General features: G+C 45.6%; 1 protein-coding gene and 1 pseudogene across 1 annotated transcript; both read left to right on the forward strand.

The window, feature by feature from the left end:
- The first annotated feature begins 8395 nt into the window (after positions 1-8395).
- Positions 8396-21291, forward strand: LOC124006536 (annotated as a pseudogene).
- LOC124006535 lies at positions 13055-17674 on the forward strand. Its single transcript, XM_046316609.1, has 5 exons — positions 13055-13111; positions 13291-13426; positions 14740-15387; positions 17296-17438; positions 17532-17674. The coding sequence occupies exons 2-4, from the start codon at positions 13303-13305 to the stop codon at positions 17376-17378; spliced, it is 855 nt and encodes a 284-aa protein (XP_046172565.1). The 5' UTR covers positions 13055-13111; positions 13291-13302; the 3' UTR covers positions 17379-17438; positions 17532-17674.
- Positions 21292-21654: the final 363 nt, after the last annotated feature.

Genomic DNA, 21654 nt, shown 5'->3' on the forward strand with positions numbered 1-21654 from the left:
GAGCTCTCTTCTATGAGCTCGGTGACGAAGATCTACCCGTCGTTCAATGCAAATAGCGAGTTCAATCAAAGAATCCACGCTGGATGGAACCTCCCGAGAGAGAATCTCATCCTTAACCTTAGCGTGGAGTCCCTCCAGAAAACGAGCGAGCAACGCCTGCTCGTTCCAGTTACTGGAGGCAGCAAGAGTGCGAAACTCTATAGAGTAATCCGTTATGGATCGATTACCTTGACATAGGGAAGACAGGGACCAGGAAGCTTCTTTCCCAAAAACTGAACGATCAAAAACCCTTATCATCTCCTCTTTAAAGTTCAGATAATCGTTAGTACACTCAGCGCTTGCCTCCCAGATAGCTGTGCCCCACTGCCGAGCCCGACCAGTAAGGAGTGATATGACGTAGGCAATCCGAGCTCTCTCTCTTGAGTATGTGTTGGGTTGGAGAGAGAACACTATATCACACTGGGTGAGAAAGGAGCGGCACTCAGTGGGCTGCCCAGAATAACATGGTGGGTTATTAACCCTAGGTTCCGGAGGCTCGGAAGACCCGGAAGTAGCTGGTGGCACGAGACGAAGACTCTGATACTGTCCTGAGAGGTCGGAGACCTGAGCGGCCAGGGTCTCAACGGCAAGCCGAGCAGCAGACAATTCCTGCTCGTGTCTGCCGAGCATCGCTCCCTGGAACTCGAGAGTAGAATAGAGAGAATCCATAGTCGCTGGGTCCATTCTTGGTCGGATCCTTCTGTTATGCTGGTGAATGAGGACCCAAAAGCGACTTGGCGAAAACAGAGTCTTTATTCCATTAAAGGATATAAGCAATACTCCTGGACAATCAGAGCAGAAAACAAAACATAAAAAACTTAATTCCACTCGTAGTGACGAGGACAGACTGGAGACTCGACCATTAACTGTAGGTTGCCTCGGGAAGGCACCGACCGTAGCAGACTCAGACACCTGCTCACACGCAGCATCTGAGGGAAACAAGACACGACAGGGCGAGACAAAGACACAGCACGGCGAACATCATACAAGGATCCGACAGGACAGAAACGGAAAACAAGGGGAGAAATAGGGACTCTAATCAGAGGACAAGATAGGGAACAGGTGTGAAAAGACTAAATGATTGAGTAGGAGAATGAGGAACAGCTGGGAGCAGGAACGGAACGATAGAGAGAGGAGAGAGAGGGAGGGAGAGAGAAAAAGGGAACGAACCTAATAAGACCAGCAGGGGGAAACGAACAGAAGGGAAAGCATAATGACAAGACAATATAAGACAAAACATGACAGTATATATGACAAAACATGACATATTCTCTAAAGCAGTCTTATTAGAGGGCAGTGTGGGTACACTCTGTCACAATGGCATGCGATGGTATGTTTTAATTGAGTTATCTGCGTACTGCATTTTAAACTCTACAGAAAATGACTACTGACCTTGATAGATAATAAACTCCTCTCTGTATTATGTATTATATTTCAATCTTGTCTCTGTTATTGGTTTAGAAAACTTAGTTAATGGACCTTTAATGTGTTCTGCTAACCTTGATTGAAAAAGCAACCCATAGAGGCCTATAACTTGTAAAGAATGTTCTCCATTGTTGTTCTGAAAGCTTGATTATATTGTGTTCTATTAGCCATGTAGCCTTGTTGTTTCTTGTAGTACATTTTAAACTCTACAAAAGACCCTTTGCTGACCTTGATCCATAATCATGACCAAATAGCTTGTGAATAATCTTGTCATTGTTATCATTTTTTAAAACTAGGTAATCGTCCTATGCCTTTGCTGTATACTGCTAACCTGAATAGATAAGAATCACACATCGGCCTACAACTTGTAAATACATTTCTCCATTGCTGTTCAGAATGTGTGATTAATTATACTGTCTTAACAGCCTGGTTAATATTCATTACATTTAACTTGTAAATAAATTAGATTTCTTTTTGTTCAAAAAAAAGTTGACCTTTGTGTTTCTTTTTTGTGAATTGTTTTCAGAACCATGGATAGTACCAGACTATTTAAAGCTGTGTTGCTGGGTATGTACAACACAATCCCATCCAAAACTACACATCTTGTTAGTAGAGACACTACTGAGTATTTTCCACTCCACTTTAGCTGAGACAGGTAGAACAGTTATCTATCTACAACCCATTATTCTCAACATACCAATGTCAACATAGTATTCTTTCATTATTGGAATTAAACAACAACAAATAATATTCATATTTAAAAAAAAAAAAATTATCGAATTACTCATTGCATTTTCTTGTTGTCACAATAGAAGTGTCCAGTGATTAAAATGTAATATCTTTTGAATGAGTTATCCACATTACAATGTTTTGAAATGCGGCCTTTTATTTTGTTTCCTCATTACCATATGAAAGTGACATCCTTGTTTGTGCTGCTGGCAGCTTTCTGGTGTCCAGATTATCAAAACCGTTGACCACACTCGTTCGGTTGGGTCTTCATGGTTCGCTGTCTCTTTGTGTCTCGACATTTTTACCTGAGGGAAATCGTGCATATCCAATCCGGCCAGTGCGGTAACCAGATTGGTGCCAGGATAAAAACCTATCCATTCATCATCCTAATTATGAACTGCTGTTGTAGTCTAACTGTTGCAGTTTCATATAAAGAACATTTAAATGATCAGGTTGAATTTCATACATTAGATTATGATATAGCGCGAGATGAGACCACTATGCTTTGAGCTTTTGTTTTATCAGAAAGTGGTAGTGGCTTCCTTTTTAACCCTTATAATAAGACTTTACATGCTCAGAATTACAACTACAATGGTTTGGATAAATGATCAAAGCAGTTTATTGAATGTCTGTCTATAATATAGTAAAGGCTTGTTTCAAATGATTCAACACAACTGAAAACTACTACAAAGAATGGATAATTATCCTGTCCCATTCACCCTAATAAACCTTTTTATTTTTGAGACTATTTAGGCCTATTTGCAATGTTATTTCATACAATATGCAGAGTGAATTGGGTGTGTGATAGCTACCATTTGTTAAAGTATTGTAACTCTACAACTCGTGGTAAATGTGTGCGTGTGTACGTCTGTGTGAGCCAGTGTGTGGAATTGTCTAGGATTATCGGTTTAACCGGGTTTCTGGCGTGTCTACGTCTCCAGATCTCATTAAAGCTGCTCTCGCATTATTGTCTGAAATCGACATATTCTTCACTTCACTGTCAAGGTCTGTCAAACTGTGAAATGGTGACTTTCCCTTTTGCCTCGCATATTTGAGAAACTTGCGTTCAAGACAATCACATCTATTCATGTAGCCTGCTATGCGCAAGAGCCAAATGACATGTTTTCCTTCAGATACTGGATCGATATATCGATTTGATTTATTCCAGTGGGCTGTGTAGACGCTGACAGAGTTTTCCATTGGTGTGTGAGAGGGGATGCAGAAGAGCATTGAGAAGAGTGGGGCGTGCATAATTTACAATGATGGAAAGAGAATAAAATACCATTTGAGAGGTCTGTCAGTTCTTTGGGCTTTTCCAAATTGGAGAGACAAAATGTTGACATTGCTTTGTTCTCTTTGAGAGAATGTTTTTATTTTGTAGGGCGTGACTGCTTTGTGTTAGTGGTCCATTTCCCATGTACAATAAGTCTTGACATCATCAGATAGAAGTACCCCAACCCCACCCGGTCTCTCATAGGTCTATGGGTGAAACTGTTTGACAGTCTTTCTGGTTGATAGCTCATGTAGGCTTACAATGGAGGACATAATGGTCCAGTCAGACCAATCAAATCCATATTCTCTGTATCAGGGTGTCTAAAGTTGTCATGACGACCCTAGGTCCATGGTCATTATAGAGCCACAGAACCATACCAAGGTCATTCCTTCCTCAGACACACAGTACGGCTCATCATTATCATGATGGCAGAGCCGTTTCCCACTGCTAGCGTTGATTTTAATAATGTCCATTTAAAAAGCAGGACCGTACAGTGACACTGCCCGCCTCATCCTAATCAATGTCTGTCCTCCCCTAACCAAATTAGGGGCGGGTGGGGTGGGGGAGGGACATACAGACAGAGGAAACAGCTGACGGAACAGACGGTGAAGTCACTGGGTTCAACGCCGATGTAATCTGATACTACTGGAGGAAGAGACAGACAGAGATGAGAAGAGAGAGAGAGAGAGAGAGAGAGAGAGAGAGAGAGAGAGAGAGAGAGAGAGAGAGAGAGAGAGAGAGAGAGAGAGAGAGAGAGAGAGAGAGAGAGAGAGAGAGAGAGAGAGAGAGAGAGAGAGAGAGAGAGAGAGAGAGAGAGAGAGAGATTAAGGTCAGATTAAGGTCACTTGGTCATATTGCCTGAGCATACATGGTTTATCAAAACACTGGTTGCTACTGTATATTGAGTCCATACAGTTGAGTACCCTCAAATCTCTCTTAACTACTGATCTGATTTCTTTACTATTTATCTAGATTATCCCAAATCCTCCCTTGATGCTGCTGTTTACAGAAAATTAGCAGAGACAACATATGTCTGAAACAAAAGGTCACACACATACACACACACACACACACACACACACACACACACACACACACACACACACACACACACACACACACACACACACACACACACACACACACACACACACACACACACACACACACACACACACACACACACACACACACACACACACACACACACACAAACACGCAAGCATGCTCCTCAAGTGGTGAACTAGACACGATTACAGATCTAGAGATGATCAGCTTTCTCAATGAACTCTGACTGCCTGCAAATGGATTGAATTTTCCTGTTTGTCTATGAAAAGATCTTTGTGTTCTATCCCTCTCCTCACAGGACCTTTTAAACACCTCCTCTGTTCAAATAACACTATTATAACCATCTATCTCAGTCTATGAGTATTTAAATTGACCCAGGGCTTTTTATGGATTTATCGTAAAGACATGTAATTTAACTGTAAAAATGTATTACCTTTTAATGTGCCATGAACACAACCAGTCATTATGTTTTAATCTGATTGTCAAACAAATCACTTAATAAAGTAGGTTACCTTCGCACATTCATTCAAAATAATTCCAGCATCTGAACAGTGCACTCTGCACCTGCCAAATTTTCTTCAATTCGCAAGTGAATGAAACTATCTCAACGGAGAAAGCATCCAAGCGAAACAGCAGCCCTCTGTCTTACTATATGTAGCCCATGTATTTGATGCTGTCTGGCCAAAAAGAATATGATATGCAATAATCTTTATTGCTTCATAGCATCAGATACATGAGCTACGCATACCTGTCCTCTGCCTCGTTGACGATGGCAGTATTATCAGCAGCACCTGTCTTTTTACTAAATAGTCTATGGGCCCAGGGTTAGGTTTATATTAAGCTAACGTGGAATTGTTTTAAGATAGTCATACCAAGGATCATTTACCTATTTAATTTAGTATTTTAGGACGCCTGTAGGTATATTTTTTTTGTAAAGTGTTGGTCCCATGTTTCATGTGCTGAAATAAAAGATCCCAGAAATGTTCCATATGAACAAAAAAAATATTTATCTAACATTTTGTGCACAGATTTATTACATCCCTCTTCATGAGTATTTCTCCTTTACCAAGATAATCCATCCACCTGACAGGTGTGGCATATCAAGAAGCTGACTAAACAGCATGATTATTACACAGGTAAACCTTGTGCTGGTGACAATAAAAGGCCACTCTAAAATGTGTAGTTTTGTTACACAATGCCATGAATGTCTCTAGTTTTGAGGGAGCATGCTATTGGCATGCTGGTTGCAGAAATGTCCACCAGAGCTGTTGCCAGATCATTTTAATTTCTCTACCATAAGCCGCCTCCAACATCCAACCGGCCTCACAAATGCAGACCATGTGTATGGCGTTGTGTGTGTGAGCGGTTTGCAAGTGTCAATGATGGCAGTGGGATTATGCAGGCATAAATTATGGACAACGAACACAATTGCATTTTATCAATGGCAATTTGAATGCACAAAAATCGTGTCACGAGATCCTGAAGCCCATTGCAAGGCCCATTTTTTTTAAAGGTATCTGTGACCAACAAATGCATATCTGTATTCCCAGTCATGTGAAAACCATAGATTAGGGCCTAATGAATTCATTTTAATTTCCTCCTATGAACTGTAACTCAGCAAAATCAATGCAATTGTTGCACGTTGAGTTTATATTTTTGATCAGTACATGAAATATTGAATTTGGCCTTACTACTATTAGCCCATACACATGCATTGAATAACAGATGTATACATGTAAAAACAGATATTCCAAACATTTATAAAGATAGTCAAACATTTAATAAAAGGGAAGCATGTTTTGAAGTGTCTGTTCTATATCTGAGCGATATAAGAAAATTCCGATTTTTTCAATATTTTTTTATCATGGAATGTTTTTTTCATGCCCAGAACTTGAGGGCCCTTGCTGATGTGAGGTCTGAGTCCATTTCATATTCTGTCCGCCAGTGTATTGACCACTCTATGGTGTTACATTCCGTGCTTGATTTGGGCCGCACTAATTTTTGGGAAATTGCGTTCCAGCTCCTCTACAAAACAAAGTAGCCTATCGCCGATCCAGATTCACACACCAAGGCCAAAAACGTTGATCAACGCGGAATATAGGCGGTATCTGCATTGAATAGCAATGGAGAGTGGCCATTCATTTCCTGATTCCGCTTTGTTCAAATTTATTTGCCGCCAGTAGGCTGTTTGAGACTGTGCGGATTGAAAATGCACCAACCTGAATGCACATGATGCGCTGTTCCAAGTTGTTAAATGAGGGTTTGTAAGGTCATGGCAATTAGTGAAATCATTTTTGTGAATGTAATTCACGAAGGCACACTTTTAAATATAATCAATCACTTAAAAATCGACATATTAGCCATTATCAGAATGACTCATCTGTGCGTGTATGTGTGTGCTGCTTGTGTGCCTGTGCGAGTGGACCGTTCCTCGAGGAGAGAGCGCGCTACATGCCAGCAGCAGGTATAAAGAAATGACAGACAACAGATTAACTAGATGGCCAATTCAAAGCATCACTTGTAGCAGTTATATTGCTAGTTAACTATAGCTAACTAAGCATTCATGTCGTTGTCACCTTTCCACCGGCCCTAAATAAATCTGTACTGTTGGAAAACTGGGATTCCCATCTATTAAATAGTAACCATGTAATTGCAACAACGTCTAAATATATTCTAAGAATGGCCTGATTGAAAAATAACTTTCTGTACATAGATCTCCCCTGAAACATTAATATTTGAGCATTATATATTAACATGTCTAGTTAGATCCCTGATTCATTGAATGGGGGAATAATTGAATAAAGACAAAAGTATGTGGTTGTAATGTTGAAATATTTTATATCAAGGCTGGCAACCATCCTCCAGGATAACTACTGCAGGCTTTTGTTCAAGCCCTGGTCTAACCACCTTGTAGCCTAAACATCAGCTGCTCAACAGGACCTTGTCAGGCAGATTTGGGTGTTTCAGGGCTGGATCAATAGCCAAGCCTTCACACCCAGGAGCTCTCCAGATGGAGGGTTGACCACATGACATGTAACTAACAGTGCAGTTCTACTTTGTTGGGGTTAAGAGCCTTGATCAAGGGCACAACAGCAGGAGATGGTAGGCCTACATGGGATCAGACACAGCAGCCTTCCAGTGTCAATAATGCTTACTTTTTCATGTAGGCTATAATAATAGTCATGAACGTTTGGTTATTGGAGAAGTCATCAAAAATAAGAATGAATAACTGAATAATCAGAGGTCTCTACAGCATTATGTAATTTGTGAATTTAGGTGAACATAATCTAATGGACCGTCTTGGTAAAAGACAGCTCCTGCCCTTCCTTTATTCCAAGTAAAGCACTGGTTACATTTGGTTTAGTGAGCCAATCATTTCCTGTTGTTTTCATCATACTCCACAACAAGAGAGACAGTGATTTCAGACATTTCGGCTCACGTTTCAGTCTTTGTTTGCTATGTATTCCTCTCTCTATAAAACGTGTGGCATATGTACAAAATGCCCAGGAAACTGATGTGCTGTCATTCATTTTGTGTCTGTAGGTCTGGGAGGTGATCAGTGATGAGCACGGGATCGACCCCACAGGCACCTACCATGGAGACGGCGAGCTGCAGTTGGACAGAATCAGTGTCTACTACAACGAGGCAACAGGTACCACACCCCTAAATCTATTGCCATGATCCTGCCACATTTGAATATGTAGCATATTTAACCCAGTCTATATGGCCCTGCTAGTGGAGAGTTGTTTTAGTAATGGTTTCCTACAGTATTCACCTGATGTCTTTTCCCTCCTCCCCTCTGTCTCTGTCTCTGTCTCTCATGGAGGTGGTAAATATGTGCCTAGGGCTGTCCTCGTGGACCTTGAGCCCGGCACCATGGACTCTGTGAGGTCCAGACCCTTTGGACAGATCTTCAGGCAGACAACTTTGTGTTTGGTAAGTGGACATACATCCTGTTTGTATGTCATGGTTGGGGATGGATATAACAGAAAATGTTTCAGCTAGTGAGTGTGAAAAAGATATGTTAGAGCTGGGCACCCAAGAGAACCCCGTAGAATGGGGGGGGGGGGCTATTGATTACTATATTTGTTTCATATACAATACAAGTTAAATGTCTTCTCCTTCCTATTCTTCCCTTCTCCCCTTCCTTCAGGCCAGAGTGGTGCTGGTAACAACTGGGCAAAGGGCCACTACACAGAGGGAGCAGAGCTGGTGGACTCTGTCCTGGACGTAGTGAGGAAGGAGTCAGAAAACTGTGACTGCCTGCAGGGCTTCCAGCTCACCCACTCCGTGGGTGGAGGCACGGGATCGGGCATGGGTACCATGCTCATCAGCAAGATCAGAGAGGAGTACCCTGACCGCATCATGAACACCTTCAGCGTGGTGCCCTCACCGAAGGTACTGTCATGTCAGCCATACTTGCAATTCAGATCGCTGCGGCCAGTTGTGCACTGATTTAGCAGATAAATGTGTATTGTTCAAATGCTTTTAATATCTTACAGTAAAAAATATATATAGAGCCTCCCAGGTGGCGCAGTGGTTATGATTAAGGGCGCTGTACTGCAGCGCCAGCTGTGCCACCAGAGACTCTGGGTTCGCGACCAGGCTCTTTCGTAACCGGCCGCGACTGGGAGGTCCGTGGGGCAACACACAATTGGCCTAGCGTCATCCGGGTTAGGGAGGGGTTGGCCGATAAGGATGTCCTTGTCTCATCGTGCACCAGCGACTCCTTTGGCGTGCCGGGCGCAGTGCATGCTAACCAAGGTTGCCAGGTGCACGGTGTTTCCTCCGACACATTGGTGCAGCTGGCTTCCAGGTTGGATACACGCTGTGTTAAGAAGCAGTGCGGCTTGGTTGGGTTGTGTATCGGAGGACGCATGACTTTCAACATTCGTCTCTCCCGAGCCCGTACGGGAGTTGTAGCAATGAGACAAGATATTAGCTACTAACAATTGGATAACACAAATTTGGGGAGAGAAAGGGGGTAAAAAAATATATATATATGTATATTGAGTGTTTCTTCTTTGTACATAATTTTTCTAGTGCTTCAATGCAAATGTACTTAATGAGGCAGAAAATATAAAGTACTCTAATCTCTCTCTCTCTGTTTCTTTCCAGGTATCAGACACAGTGGTGGAGCCCTACAACGCCACCCTCTCCATTCACCAGCTAGTGGAGAACACAGACAGAGCTTTGAATAATAAAAAAAAAATAAACCTTTATTTTACAGTCAGTTAAGAACAAATTCTTATTTTCAATGACGGCCTAGGAACAGTGGGTTAACCACCTGTTCAGGGGTAGAACGACAGATTTGTACCTTGTCAGCTCGGGGATTCGAACTTGCAACCTTTCAGCTACTAGTCCAACGCTCTAACCACTAGGCTACCCTAGTGATTGTATTTGAAGGGCCAAAATGAAGCTGTGAAACCACATGGGAAAAAACCTCAAAGTAACTTAGAAGCAAGACAAAGTTAAAGGGGTCCCAAAACCAATGTTCTGCATCGACAACAAGGCTCTCTATGACATCTGCTTCCGCACGCTCAAACTGACCACGCCCACCTATGTTCACCTCAACCACCTGGTGGCAGCCACCATGAGCGGCGTCACCACCTGCCGGCGCTTCCCTGGCCAGCTCAACGCTGACTTCTGCACATTTACATTTACATTTACATTTAAGTCATTTAGCAGACGCTCTTATCCAGAGCGACTTACAAATTGGTGCATTCACCTTATGACATCCAGTGGAACAGTCACTTTACAATAGTGCATCTAAATCTTAAAGGGGGGTGAGAGGGATTACTTATCCTATCCTAGGTATTCCTAAAAGAGGTGGGGTTTCAGGTGTCTCCGGAAGGTGGTGATTGACTCCGCTGTCCTGGCGTCGTGAGGGAGTTTGTTACACCATTGGGGGGCCAGAGCAGCGAACAGTTTTGACTGGGCTGAGCGGGAGCTGTACTTCCTCAGTGGTAGGGAGGCGAGCAGGCCAGAGGTGGATGAACGCAGTGCCCTTGTTTGGGTGTAGGGCCTGATCAGAGCCTGGAGGTACTGAGGTGCCGTTCCCCTCACAGCTCCGTAGGCAAGCACCATGGTCTTGTAGCGGATGCGAGCTTCAACTGGAAGCCAGTGGAGAGAACGGAGGAGCGGGGTGACGTGAGAGAACTTGGGAAGGCTGAACACCAGACGGGCTGGGGCGTTCTGGATGAGTTGAAGGGGTTTAATGGCACAGGCAGGGAGCCCAGCCAACAGCGAGTTGCAGTAATCCAGACGGGAGATGACAAGTGCCTGGATTAGGACCTGCGCCGCTTCCTGTGTGAGGCAGGATCGTACTCTGCGGATGTTGTAGAGCATGAACCTACAGGAACGGGCCACCGCCTTGATGTTAGTTGAGAACGACAGGGTGTTGTCCAGGATCACGCCAAGGTTCTTAGCGCTCTGGGAGGAGGACACAATGGAGTTGTCAACCGTGATGGCGAGATCATGGAACGGGCAGTCCTTCCCCGGGAGGAAGAGCAGCTCCGTCTTGCCGAGGTTCAGCTTGAGGTGGTGATCCGTCATCCACACTGATATGTCTGCCAGACATGCAGAGATGCGATTCGCCACCTGGTCATCAGAAGGGGGAAAGGAGAAGATTAATTGTGACGGCCGCAAACTGGCCGTCAACATGGTGCCCTTCCCCCGTCTGCACTTCTTCATGCCCGGCTTCGCCCCCCTCACCAGCAGGGGCAGCCAGCAGTACCGTGCCCTCACCGTGCCCGAGCTTACCCAGCATGTGTTCGACGCAAAAAACATGATGGCCACCTGCGACCCTCGTCATGGCCGCTACCTTACTGTGGCTGCAGTGTTCCGGGGCCAAATGTCCATGAAGGAGGTGGACGAGCAGATGCTTAATATCCAGAACAAGAACAGCAGCTACTTCGTGGAATGGATCCCCAACAATGTGAAGACCGCTTTCTGCGATATCCCACCCCGTGGTCTAAAAATGTCTGTCACCTTCATCGGCAACAGCACAGCCATCCAGGAGCTGTTCAAGCAGATCTCTGAGCAGTTCACTGCCATGTTCCGCCGCAAGGCCTTCTTGCACTGGTATACTGGAGAGGGCATGGACGAGATGGAGTTCACTGAGGCAGAGAGCAACATGAACGACCTGGTGTCTGAGTACCAGCAGTACCAGGACGCCATCGCTGAGGAAGAGGGAGAGTTCGAGGAGGAGGCTGAAGACGATGACCCTTAAAGACAGAGCTTTGAAGATGAAGATTGTATTCGTAGGGCCAAAATGAAGCTGTGAAACCACATGGGAAAAAACCTCAAAGTAACTTAGAAGTAAGTTAAAGGGGTCCCAAAACCAATGTTGAACTTTTTTTTTATCTCATGGAAAATATTATTGAAAATTAGACACACCCCTTGTGACTGCGAATAAATGAACTAATATTCATCTGTTGTTTGTCCTCATTTGTCCTGTATCAATAGACATAATGTTTGACTAACAGATGCTGCAAGTTATCATTCCATCCACATTGTGAAATCTGAGATAGAAATATATGTTTTTTTGTTGTTGAGTACTGTGAGTGCTTTGAGTCACACAGTTTGATACACTAGGGAGGCTGTTGATGCATACCATCATCATGGGCCAGAGAGAAGGAAAGTTAGTTATGTCATTGGAATAACATTAAACTCACAGCATGTGAATGAACACATTCTTCCATTATGAAAACATATTACAGGCCCAAAGCAGCGCTATGACAACCAGAGTAGCATCTGGATAAGATTAAGTGCTGCAATAAGGCTTGAACTGCCTCAAAATCGAACAAAACTATGAATATTCATGAACACAATAGAATAGGCCTATATTAGTAATGATGCAATAGCCAGAAAAGTATATTTAAGAATGGTTTGCTGTTACTCTTCCCATTCAATTGTTATAATATAAAATGAAACACCATAAGGGAACATTAATGAGTTGGGAAGTGTGTACCCAGAGTAATGCATTCAAATAATACACGTTCATAAATGAAACAGAGAACAGACACTAGAGAGGTGAAATGGCTGTGTAAACACTGATGCAAATGATACCGGATCCCAAACTATCCGAATAATAATGGAAAGATTCACTCCTATTCCTATCATAAAAGTAAAATCTCATTGGATCGCTCCGAAAGGAGAAAGGGCGCTTCAGTGGAGATACACGCCCCTCTGTCTATCCAGCGCGGTAAAATATAGTCGAATTTGTATTGCATGGCCGGGTATCCAGGGTGGGCGGAGTTTGAACATTTTAGACCATTCCATTGGTCCTTATGTCAAATCTCGAGTCACCCGGAGCGCCAACAAATGCCCAAGTCGTAACATTCATGTCCAATCAAATCCTTAATTATGATGATCGAGGTTCTTTTTACCCAATCATCACAAATAATAGCATAACTGACAGCCGTTTCGACCAATAATCTTATGGACCCGCCCACCAAAGGCGGGCAGATATTCTACCGGAAAGGCACTTCGTTTTTCCTCGTTCGAAATGCATGCACAGTAAGTTTGGGGTTTTAAAGAAAAAGTTAATATCCATTAAAAATGTGTTCTTTTATGGTAATTGGTGGCCTTGTTTTACTGAATAAGTCATAGTCAAATTTAGAAACGTTCTGCTAATTTAGCTTGCTAGACTATCTTCTAACGTTAGCCAGCCAGTGCATCCGGATAAAACAATTTAGCTGACAAACTAATGACTGTTTTGCTGCCATGTTTTCTGTCCCTTTGGCTGATTTTAGATTGAAGGGTGAATGGAGGCAACACAGCTGATCGATGACTCAGTATTGGAAGAGTCAGAGGAGGAGGATGGAGAGAAGCGAGGAGAGCCACTGGCCAAACTCAGGGTGTTAAAAAATGAACACATCTCAGAGACTGGTGAGTAGAGCCCTGTTATGTCCTCAGCCTTTCTATAATCTTTGAACCTTTACAAATACTCCTAGACTTGTATGATATCTGGCATTCTGTTGCATGCATTGCTTTCCCTCTTACTTTGTTTCATCAACACAAAATTTGAGATATTCAGCAGGTTAGCAGCACCTTAGGATTATAATGGTGACAATAATTAATAATGGTCATAATATATGACATTAATTTTAATATATCTGTAATCAAAAACCAACTTTTTCTATGTAGATATTGATGATGGTGATTGGTTGTAGATGTTTTTCTCTGCCTTTTAGATGTTTTGTTTAGTAGGACTTACGTACTGTAATGTGAACTTTTGGGATCTCTGCTTAATTGCTGATTTTAGTTTCTCTCTGTGAAGTCTCTTTAATCAAGTGGTCCACATGAGATGGTTAGGGGAAAGATCTTGTCTGAACTTTTGTCTACAGCAGTGAAGGAAAAAGGCAACTTAACATCCTGTGCTCCATATGCACTCACGGTTCCAGCATTGACATTCACCAGTGATGTCTTTCTTTTGATGTTTACCACTCTGGCATATAGTGGAGAAGGGATAAAAAGTTGTTTTATTGTCACATACACTGGATAGGTGCGGTGAAATGTGTTGTCTGGGTACTATAACACTCATCCACAGGTTTGGAGCTGCTGCCAATGCTAATGGCACGCAGATCAACTGACTTAAAGAACCCACTTGATCATTTCCAAAATCACAAGCAAGTCATTGGGGTCTTGATTGACATTAGATATGATGAAATTGAACGCTGGTTGCTTTGTGTACTATTTAATTAACAATGTGCTTTCTTTCATGTGCAAGGCTCTTGTCATTTCATAGTCTTCACAACAGCAGAAACAAAATAGATATTAATCAAGATGTGTAGCTCAGTTGGTAGAGCATGGCGCTTGTAACACCAGGGTAGTGGGTTCTATCCCCAGGACCACCCATACGTAGAATGTATGCACACATGACTGTAAGTCGCTTTGGATAAAAGCGTCTGCTAAATGGCATTTATTATTATTATTATTATTAGGTAGCCTAGTGGTTAGAGCGTTGGGCCAGTAACCGAAAGGTTGCTGGATCGAAGGTAAAAATCTGTTGTTCTGCCCCTGAACAAGGCAGTTAACCCACTTTCATAGTAAATGAGAATTTGTTCTTAACTGACTTGCCTGGTTAAATAAAAAAAACTTGTTTGTCAAAGTTTTTCATGAAATAGTGATGTTAGTTTATGACATGTTTATATTTGCTGCTAAAAGCAGTATTTTATTGATACTCCCCCCCTCTTTCTCAGAGTTGCCTCTCTACCAGGGAGAGAATGTGTTGGGTCGAAACCCAAACTCCTGCTCCCTTCCCCTCGTGGCACCTTCTGTATCCAAGCAGCACACAGTCATCTCCATCTCAATGTTTCGCGGCAACCGTTGTCGTGGCAACGTTGCCGGCATGGAGACAGAGGCTTTAGTGTGGGACCTGGGGAGCATGAATGGGACAAGGAAGGGCCGGACCAAACTGACCCCTCACGTCCGCTACGCTCTAACTGATGGAGAGTGTGTGGTAATAGCTGACATCCCCTGCCAGTATGTCTCTGTGGACCAGAGGGGGGGACAGGGGCACATGCAGAACCTGACCAACACACACTCTGGAAGGGGAAGGAGGACAGGGCCAGACAGGAAGGCCCAGTTCAGAGGAAGCCCTAGCGGCCAAGGTCTGGGACGAGAGACTGGCACACCGAAGACTGAGAGACCGACTGAGGGTAGAGGAGTCAATGGAGAGATGGGGGCACCATTGTCGACTGAGCTGGGTGGAAAAGGTAAAGCTCGGGCTATACCCCTGTCGTTGGAACAAACACCCACACAGCCTGAGAGGACACTGGTGCCTGAATCAGAGTCTGACTCCGACGGAGATCGAGAGGGACGGGGAGACAAACGGGGAAAGTACTTTGGTAAAATTATGTTTTTTGTTTCACTTGCTGTAATCTGATCTAGCTTTGTTGCAGTGTTTTGTAAATATCTATTTCTCCCCTTTCTCTACCTCTCACTTGCGTTCTCTCTACCTCTCCCTCTCTACCTCTCCCTCTACCTCTCACTTGCGTTCTCTCTACCTCTCCCTCTACCTCTCACTTGCGTTCTCTCTACCTCTCCCTCTCTACCTCTCCCTCTACCTCTCACTTGCGTTCTCTCTACCTCTCCCTCTACCTCTCACTTGCGTTCTCTCTACCTCTCCCTCTCTACCTCTCCTTCTCTCTACCTCTCCCTCTCTACCTCTCCCTCTACCTCTCACTTGCATTCTCTCTACCTCTCCCTCTCTACCTCTCACTTGCATTCTCTCTACCTCTCCCTCTACCTCTCACTTGCGTTCTCTCTACCTCTCCTTCTCTCTACCTCTCACTTGCGTTCTCTCTACCTCTCCCTCTCTCTACCTCTCCCTCTACCTCTCACTTGCGTTCTCTCTACCTCTCCCTCTCTCTATCTCTCCCTCTACCTCTCACTTGCGTTCTCTCTACCTCTCCTTCTCTCTACCTCTCCCTCTCTCTACCTCTCCTTCTCTCTACCTCTCCTTCTCTCTACCTCTCCCTCTACCTCTCACTTGCGTTCTCTCTACCTCTCCCTCTCTACCTCTCCCTCTCTCTACCTCTCCTTCTCTCTACCTCTCCCTCTCTACCTCTCACTTGCGTTCTCTCTACCTCTCCTTCTCTCTACCTCTCCTTCTCTCTACCTCTCCTTCTCTCTACCTCTCCTTCTCTCTACCTCTCCTTCTCTCTACCTCTCGTTCTCTCTACCTCTCCTTCTCTCTACCTCTCCTTCTCTCTACCTCTCCTTCTCTCTACCTCTCCCTCTACCTCTCACTTGCGTTCTCTCTACCTCTCCCCCTCTCTACCTCTCCTTCTCTCTACCTCTCCCTCTACCTCTCACTTGCGTTCTCTCTACCTCTCCCTCTACCTCTCACTTGCGTTCTCTCTACCTCTCCCTCTCTACCTCTCCCTCTACCTCTCCCTCTACCTCTCACTTGCATTCTCTCTACCTCTCCCTCTCTACCTCTCACTTGCGTTCTCTCTACCTCTCCCTCTACCTCTCACTTGCGTTCTCTCTACCTCTCCCTCTCTCTACCTCTCACTTGCGTTCTCTCTACCTCTCCCTCTCTCTACCTCTCCCTCTACCTCTCACTTGCGTTCTCTCTACCTCTCCCTCTCTACCTCTCCCTCTCTCTACCTCTCCTTCTCTCTACCTCTCCCTCTACCTCTCACTTGCGTTCTCTCTACCTCTCCCTCTCTACCTCTCCCTCTCTCTACCTCTCCCTCTACCTCTCACTTGCGTTCTCTCTACCTCTCCCTCTTTACCTCTCTCTCTCTTTCATTCTCTACCCCTCTCTTTCGTTCTCTCTCTCTACACCTCTCTCTCTCTTGTTCTCTCTACCCCTCTCTCTCTACCCCTCTCTCTCTACCCCTCTCTCTCTACCCCTCTCTCTCTACCCCTCTCTCTCTACCCCTCTCTCTCTACCCCTCTCTCTACTCCCTCTCTTGTTCTCTCTACCCCTCTCTCTACCCCTCTCTCTCTACCCCTCTCTCTCTACCCCTCTCTCTCTTGTTCTCTCTCTACCCCTCTCTCTCTACCCCTCTCTCTCTACCCCTCTCTCTCTACCCCTCTCTCTCTACCCCTCTCTCTCTCTTGTTCTCTCTTGTTCTCTCTCCCTCTCTCTCTACCCCTCTCTCTCTACCCCTCTCTCTCTACCCCTCTCTCTCTACCCCTCTCTCTCTACACCTCTCTCTCTACCCTCTCTCTCTCTTGTTCTCTCTCTACCCCTCTCTCTCTACCCCTCTCTCTCTCTTGTTCTCTCTCTTTTTCTCTGTTAGTCTCTGATTCTGACTCCCATGTGTCCAGTCCCACCTGTTCTACATTCCTCAGTCCTACAAACAAAGTCATTCCAGAGGGGTAAAGTTCCCATCCATCCAATCATTTACACTTCAGTAACCTGATATCATCACTGAACACTTAAGTATTGAATTATATTTTAAACTATATATATATATTAGAATACAGTGGGTGTTTGTATTCAAAGTGAATTCACCTTTCCTTGTATGTCTAACAGTGAGGACGACAAACCCATCACTCCCTCTGCTAAAAACAGACCCAAGAAAGTAGTGAGCTTCAGTGAGGAGGAGAGCGACTTGGATGGACCGAGACAGCAGCCCAGGAGAAGAAGAGCACAAGTGATAGTGGACGACAGCGAAGAAGAAGAGGGGGAGGGGAAGGAAGCCACAGAGGCACTAGGAGAGAAGGAACCTGGGAAAAGGACAAGAGGAAAGGAGGATGTGTCAGTGGTGAACCAGGTCAGTCAACCTGAGAGAGATGGACCAATGGTGTCTACAGAGGACACGTTTAACATGGACAGTGACACAGACGTAGAGGGAGAGGAGGAGATGGGGCTGTCTGCACCTGTAAAAAGTGTTAAGCCACCAGCCGTAACAGAACCTCCTACTACAGACTCTGACCCAGGCCAGATCCACATGGACAGTGATACTGATGTGGAGGAAGGAGATACTGTGGACGGTGATGCTAAGTTAATGCTAACTGCAGCCGATGTGGAGAGGAAACCAGTAGATTCTGTCCCAGTGGTGCAGCCAACAGAGATCCACCTGGACAGTGATACAGACGTGGATGATTATGTTGTTGTGTCAGACAGTGCTACCAATGTTACCTCCATATCCGATCCGGTCGAGAAACCAGACAATCCTGCCCCTGCAGTGCCGCCCGTAGAATTCCACCCAGCCACTGACACAGATGTGGAAGAGGAGGACACAGACACACATTCCAAAACAGTACCAGAATCAGATTCTAGTGGGGTCAGATCAGGGATTGCTGGTCCCCAGGAGATCCTTTTGGACAGTGATACTGATGAAGAAGACAACCCGTTTACCCCTCCGGCCAGCAGCAGAACAGCGGAGCTCCTTAATCCACCCACCAGTGTAGGACCTGCAGCTGCTGCTCCTCTGGAGATCAGGTCTGACAGCGACACTGACTTAGAGGAAGACGCTAAACAGACCATGAACCTTCCTAATGTTGCCACGGTAACGGAAGACGCTGGGTTAGCGTCTCGACAGGCCGTGCTTCCATCACCCACAACAACGACAATCGATCTCAGGTCTCAGGACTCTGATGCTGACACAGATGCTGAGGAGGAGAGGTTGGAGCCCAAACCCCCCCGGTGTCGGCCCCCAGCAGGGATGGTCCCAGAGTCGGACCTCAGTGAGCCCAGTGACTTCATGGTGGACAGTGATACGGAGGAGGATGGACCAGGGGAGACAGGCCAGTTACAGACTGCATGTCGGCTCAGAGAGGGGGCAGTTGGCCCCAGGCTGCTCCCCCTGGGAGGTTCCCCTGGCCCTCATCAGAAGTGCTCCACCCCTTTGGCATCGTCAGTACAGGAGGAAATGGAGACTCAGGCCTTCTTCAGTCCCTCTGACTCCTTCAGACGTAAGTCATTGATTGTATGGTTTGCATAAATCACGCCCTGAACCCTATGTAATGTACGGCCTTTGACCAGGGTCCATAGGGCTCTGGTCAAAAGTGCTGCACTATAACGGGAATAGGGTGCCATTTGGGACACAGGCATAGACTTTGACAAGAGATTATACACTTTTCCAGTGGAAACTGTGTTCATTTGTAACCTGTCTCTCTATCTTTCCTCCTCAGACCCAGCTCTCCCTCCTGTGCTGAGGCCTACAGCAGCATTGTCCTGCTCTGCGTCAGACAGCCAGGAGGACGATGACTTTGTGGTGGCCGAGACCCAGTCATTTGTGTTGGAGGCCCAGAACCAGGGCCATCAGAGCAGCCTTCCAGTGGAACCAACCCTGGATGCTACGCAGCCCTACGGTCTGGAGCCTTCCTTGGGGGAGGACCGGGAGGAGCAGCCCAGCCGAGGAGGCTCCTTCCAGCTGGGTCTATCAGACAGCAGGGACCTCAGCCTCCAGGCCAGGGACCAGGCCTCAGAGAGCCCCCAGGCGTTCAGCTCCCCAGATAGGGATTCTGACCTGGAGGCCACCCAGACCTATGCATCTGGAGGGGGGAGCGAGGAGCCTGGCCTGGGCCAGAGGTCTGCGGTGTTCAGGAGGAACAGGCAGGTGGACTTTGTCCTGGTGGCAACACAGGCTTATGCTGCCCAGCCTCGCAGTGAGGAAGATGAAGAGGAGACCCCCACCACGTCTAATGTTGCTACGACTGAAACCCTGCCCATGTCTGCCTATGAGGAAGAGGAGGAAGGTTTGGTTGGGGCCATGCCCTCAACCCCAGTAAGGAGAGGGAGATCTGGAGGAGCGAGAGAGGAAGAGGAGCAGGAGACCCAGACTGGTGACGTGCTGATCAACCAATACCTCTCCACAGCTCAAACTCTGGACATGGTCCAGGAGAGTGATGATGAGGAAGAAGCCAAACCAGACTCACCCAGAGGAAGAGGACAGTCCCAAGAACAGACAGTAGATGAGGAAGAGACACAGACTGTCTGCTCCTACCTCTCCACTGCTGAAACCCAGCCCATGTTTACTGCTGCTGCTGCTGAGGATGATGACAATGAGGAGGAAGAACCCAAACCTCCATCACCCAGAAGGAGGGGAAGGTCCCAGAGAGGGAGAGTAGAAGAGGAGGAGACACGACCTCGTGAGTTCCTCACCAGCTCCCACATCTCCACCGCGGAAACTCAGCCTATGGGTACTTGTGACACAGAGGAAGAGGAGGAGGAGGACACCAAAGATAAAGGACGGGCTCAGAGAGAGAGAGGGAAAGAGTTGGAGGCTGGGACAAGCGGTGTCAGCAGTAGAGGTAGAAGAGCTAGAGGAGGAGAGGAAGAAGAGGAGAGCGCTGAGCCTCCAAAGACAGAGGCAAGAGGGAAGGGGAAGGCTGTGAACACCGCAGGAGGCAGAGGGAGGAGAGGGAAGGGGAAGGCTGTGAACACCACAGGAGGCAGAGGGAGGAGAGGGAAGGGGAAGACTGTGAACACCACAGGAGGCAGAGGGAGGAGAGGGAAGGTGCTGTCTGAGGAGGGAGAGAGTGAGAAAGAAGAAGAGGTGGAGGTGATTGAGCAAGGGAGAAGAGGAAGAAAGAGTGTGAAACAACAGAAAGAGGGAGACAAAGAAAGACTTGAGAGGGAACAGAGAGAGGAGGAAGAGGGAATAGAAAAGGAAAGACAAGAACAGGCTGAGAAGGAACGGTTACAGAAGGAAAAAGTAGAATCAGAAAGGGTTATGCAGGAACAACAGGACAGAGAGAGGATGGTACAGGAACTTAAAGAACAAGATGAGAGATTAGAGAGGGAGAAAAGAGAAGAAACAGAAAGGAGGGAGAAAAGAGAAGAAACAGAAAGGATGGAGAGAGAGAAACGAGAAGAAACAGAAAGGAGGGAGAAAAGAGAAGAAACAGAAAGGAAGGAGAAAAGAGAAGAAACAGAAAGGATGGAGAGAGAGAAAAGAGAAGAAACAGAAAGGAGGGAGAAAAGAGAAGAAACAGAAAGGAAGGAGAAAAGAGAAGAAACAGAAAGGATGGAGAGAGAGAAAAGAGAAGAAACAGAAAGGAGGGAGAAAAGAGAAGAAACAGAAAGGATGGAGAGAGAGAAACGAGAAGAAACAGAAAGGAGGGAGAAAAGAGAAGAAACAGAAAGGATGGAGAAAAGAGAAGAAACAGAAAGGATGGAGAGAGAGAAAAGAAAACAGGAGGAAAGAGAGCGGCTTGAGAGGGAAAGGAAGGAACGAGAAGAGCAAGAAAGACTGGAGCGAGAAAAGGAGAGATTAGAGAGAGAAGAAAAAGAGAGAATAGAGAGGAAAGAAAGAGACAAGAGGAAAAGACTGGAGAGGGAGAAAAAAGAGAAGCAAGAAAAATTGGAGCGAAAAAGCATGGAAATGGAAGCGCTTGTGCGATTGGAGCGAGAGAGGGTGGAAAGAGAGGAGAAAGAGAGAATAGAGGGAGAACAAGCAGAAAATGAAAGATTGGAGAAAGAGCGTAAAGAGATATTGGAGAAGGAAAAGATGGAAAGAGAAGAGATGAAAAAACAGGAGCGAGAACGACTGAAGAAGAACAAGGAAGAGAAGGAGCGATTAGACAGGGAAATAAAGCAGAGAAACCTGAAAGAAAAACTGGAGAGGGAGAAGGAAAGAGAAAAGAGGGAAGCCGAGGAGAAAGAAAAGGAGATTGAAGAACTACAAGCGAAGGAACAAGGAGAAAAA

Source organism: Oncorhynchus gorbuscha, linkage group LG19 (genome assembly GCF_021184085.1).
Source record: "Oncorhynchus gorbuscha isolate QuinsamMale2020 ecotype Even-year linkage group LG19, OgorEven_v1.0, whole genome shotgun sequence".
In the NCBI taxonomy this organism is placed as follows: domain Eukaryota; kingdom Metazoa; phylum Chordata; class Actinopteri; order Salmoniformes; family Salmonidae; genus Oncorhynchus; species Oncorhynchus gorbuscha.

Excerpts from the sequence above, each read along its gene's own strand:
- LOC124006535 (XM_046316609.1), top strand. The coding sequence starts at position 13,303 with ATGGAGGCAACACAGCTGATCGATGACTCAGTATTGGAAGAGTCAGAG. Across the intron at positions 13,427-14,739 it reads TGAACACATCTCAGAGACTG|AGTTGCCTCTCTACCAGGGA; the intron begins GTGAGTAGAGCC and ends CCTCTTTCTCAG. Across the intron at positions 15,388-17,295 it reads CAAACGGGGAAAGTACTTTG|TCTCTGATTCTGACTCCCAT; the intron begins GTAAAATTATGT and ends TTTCTCTGTTAG.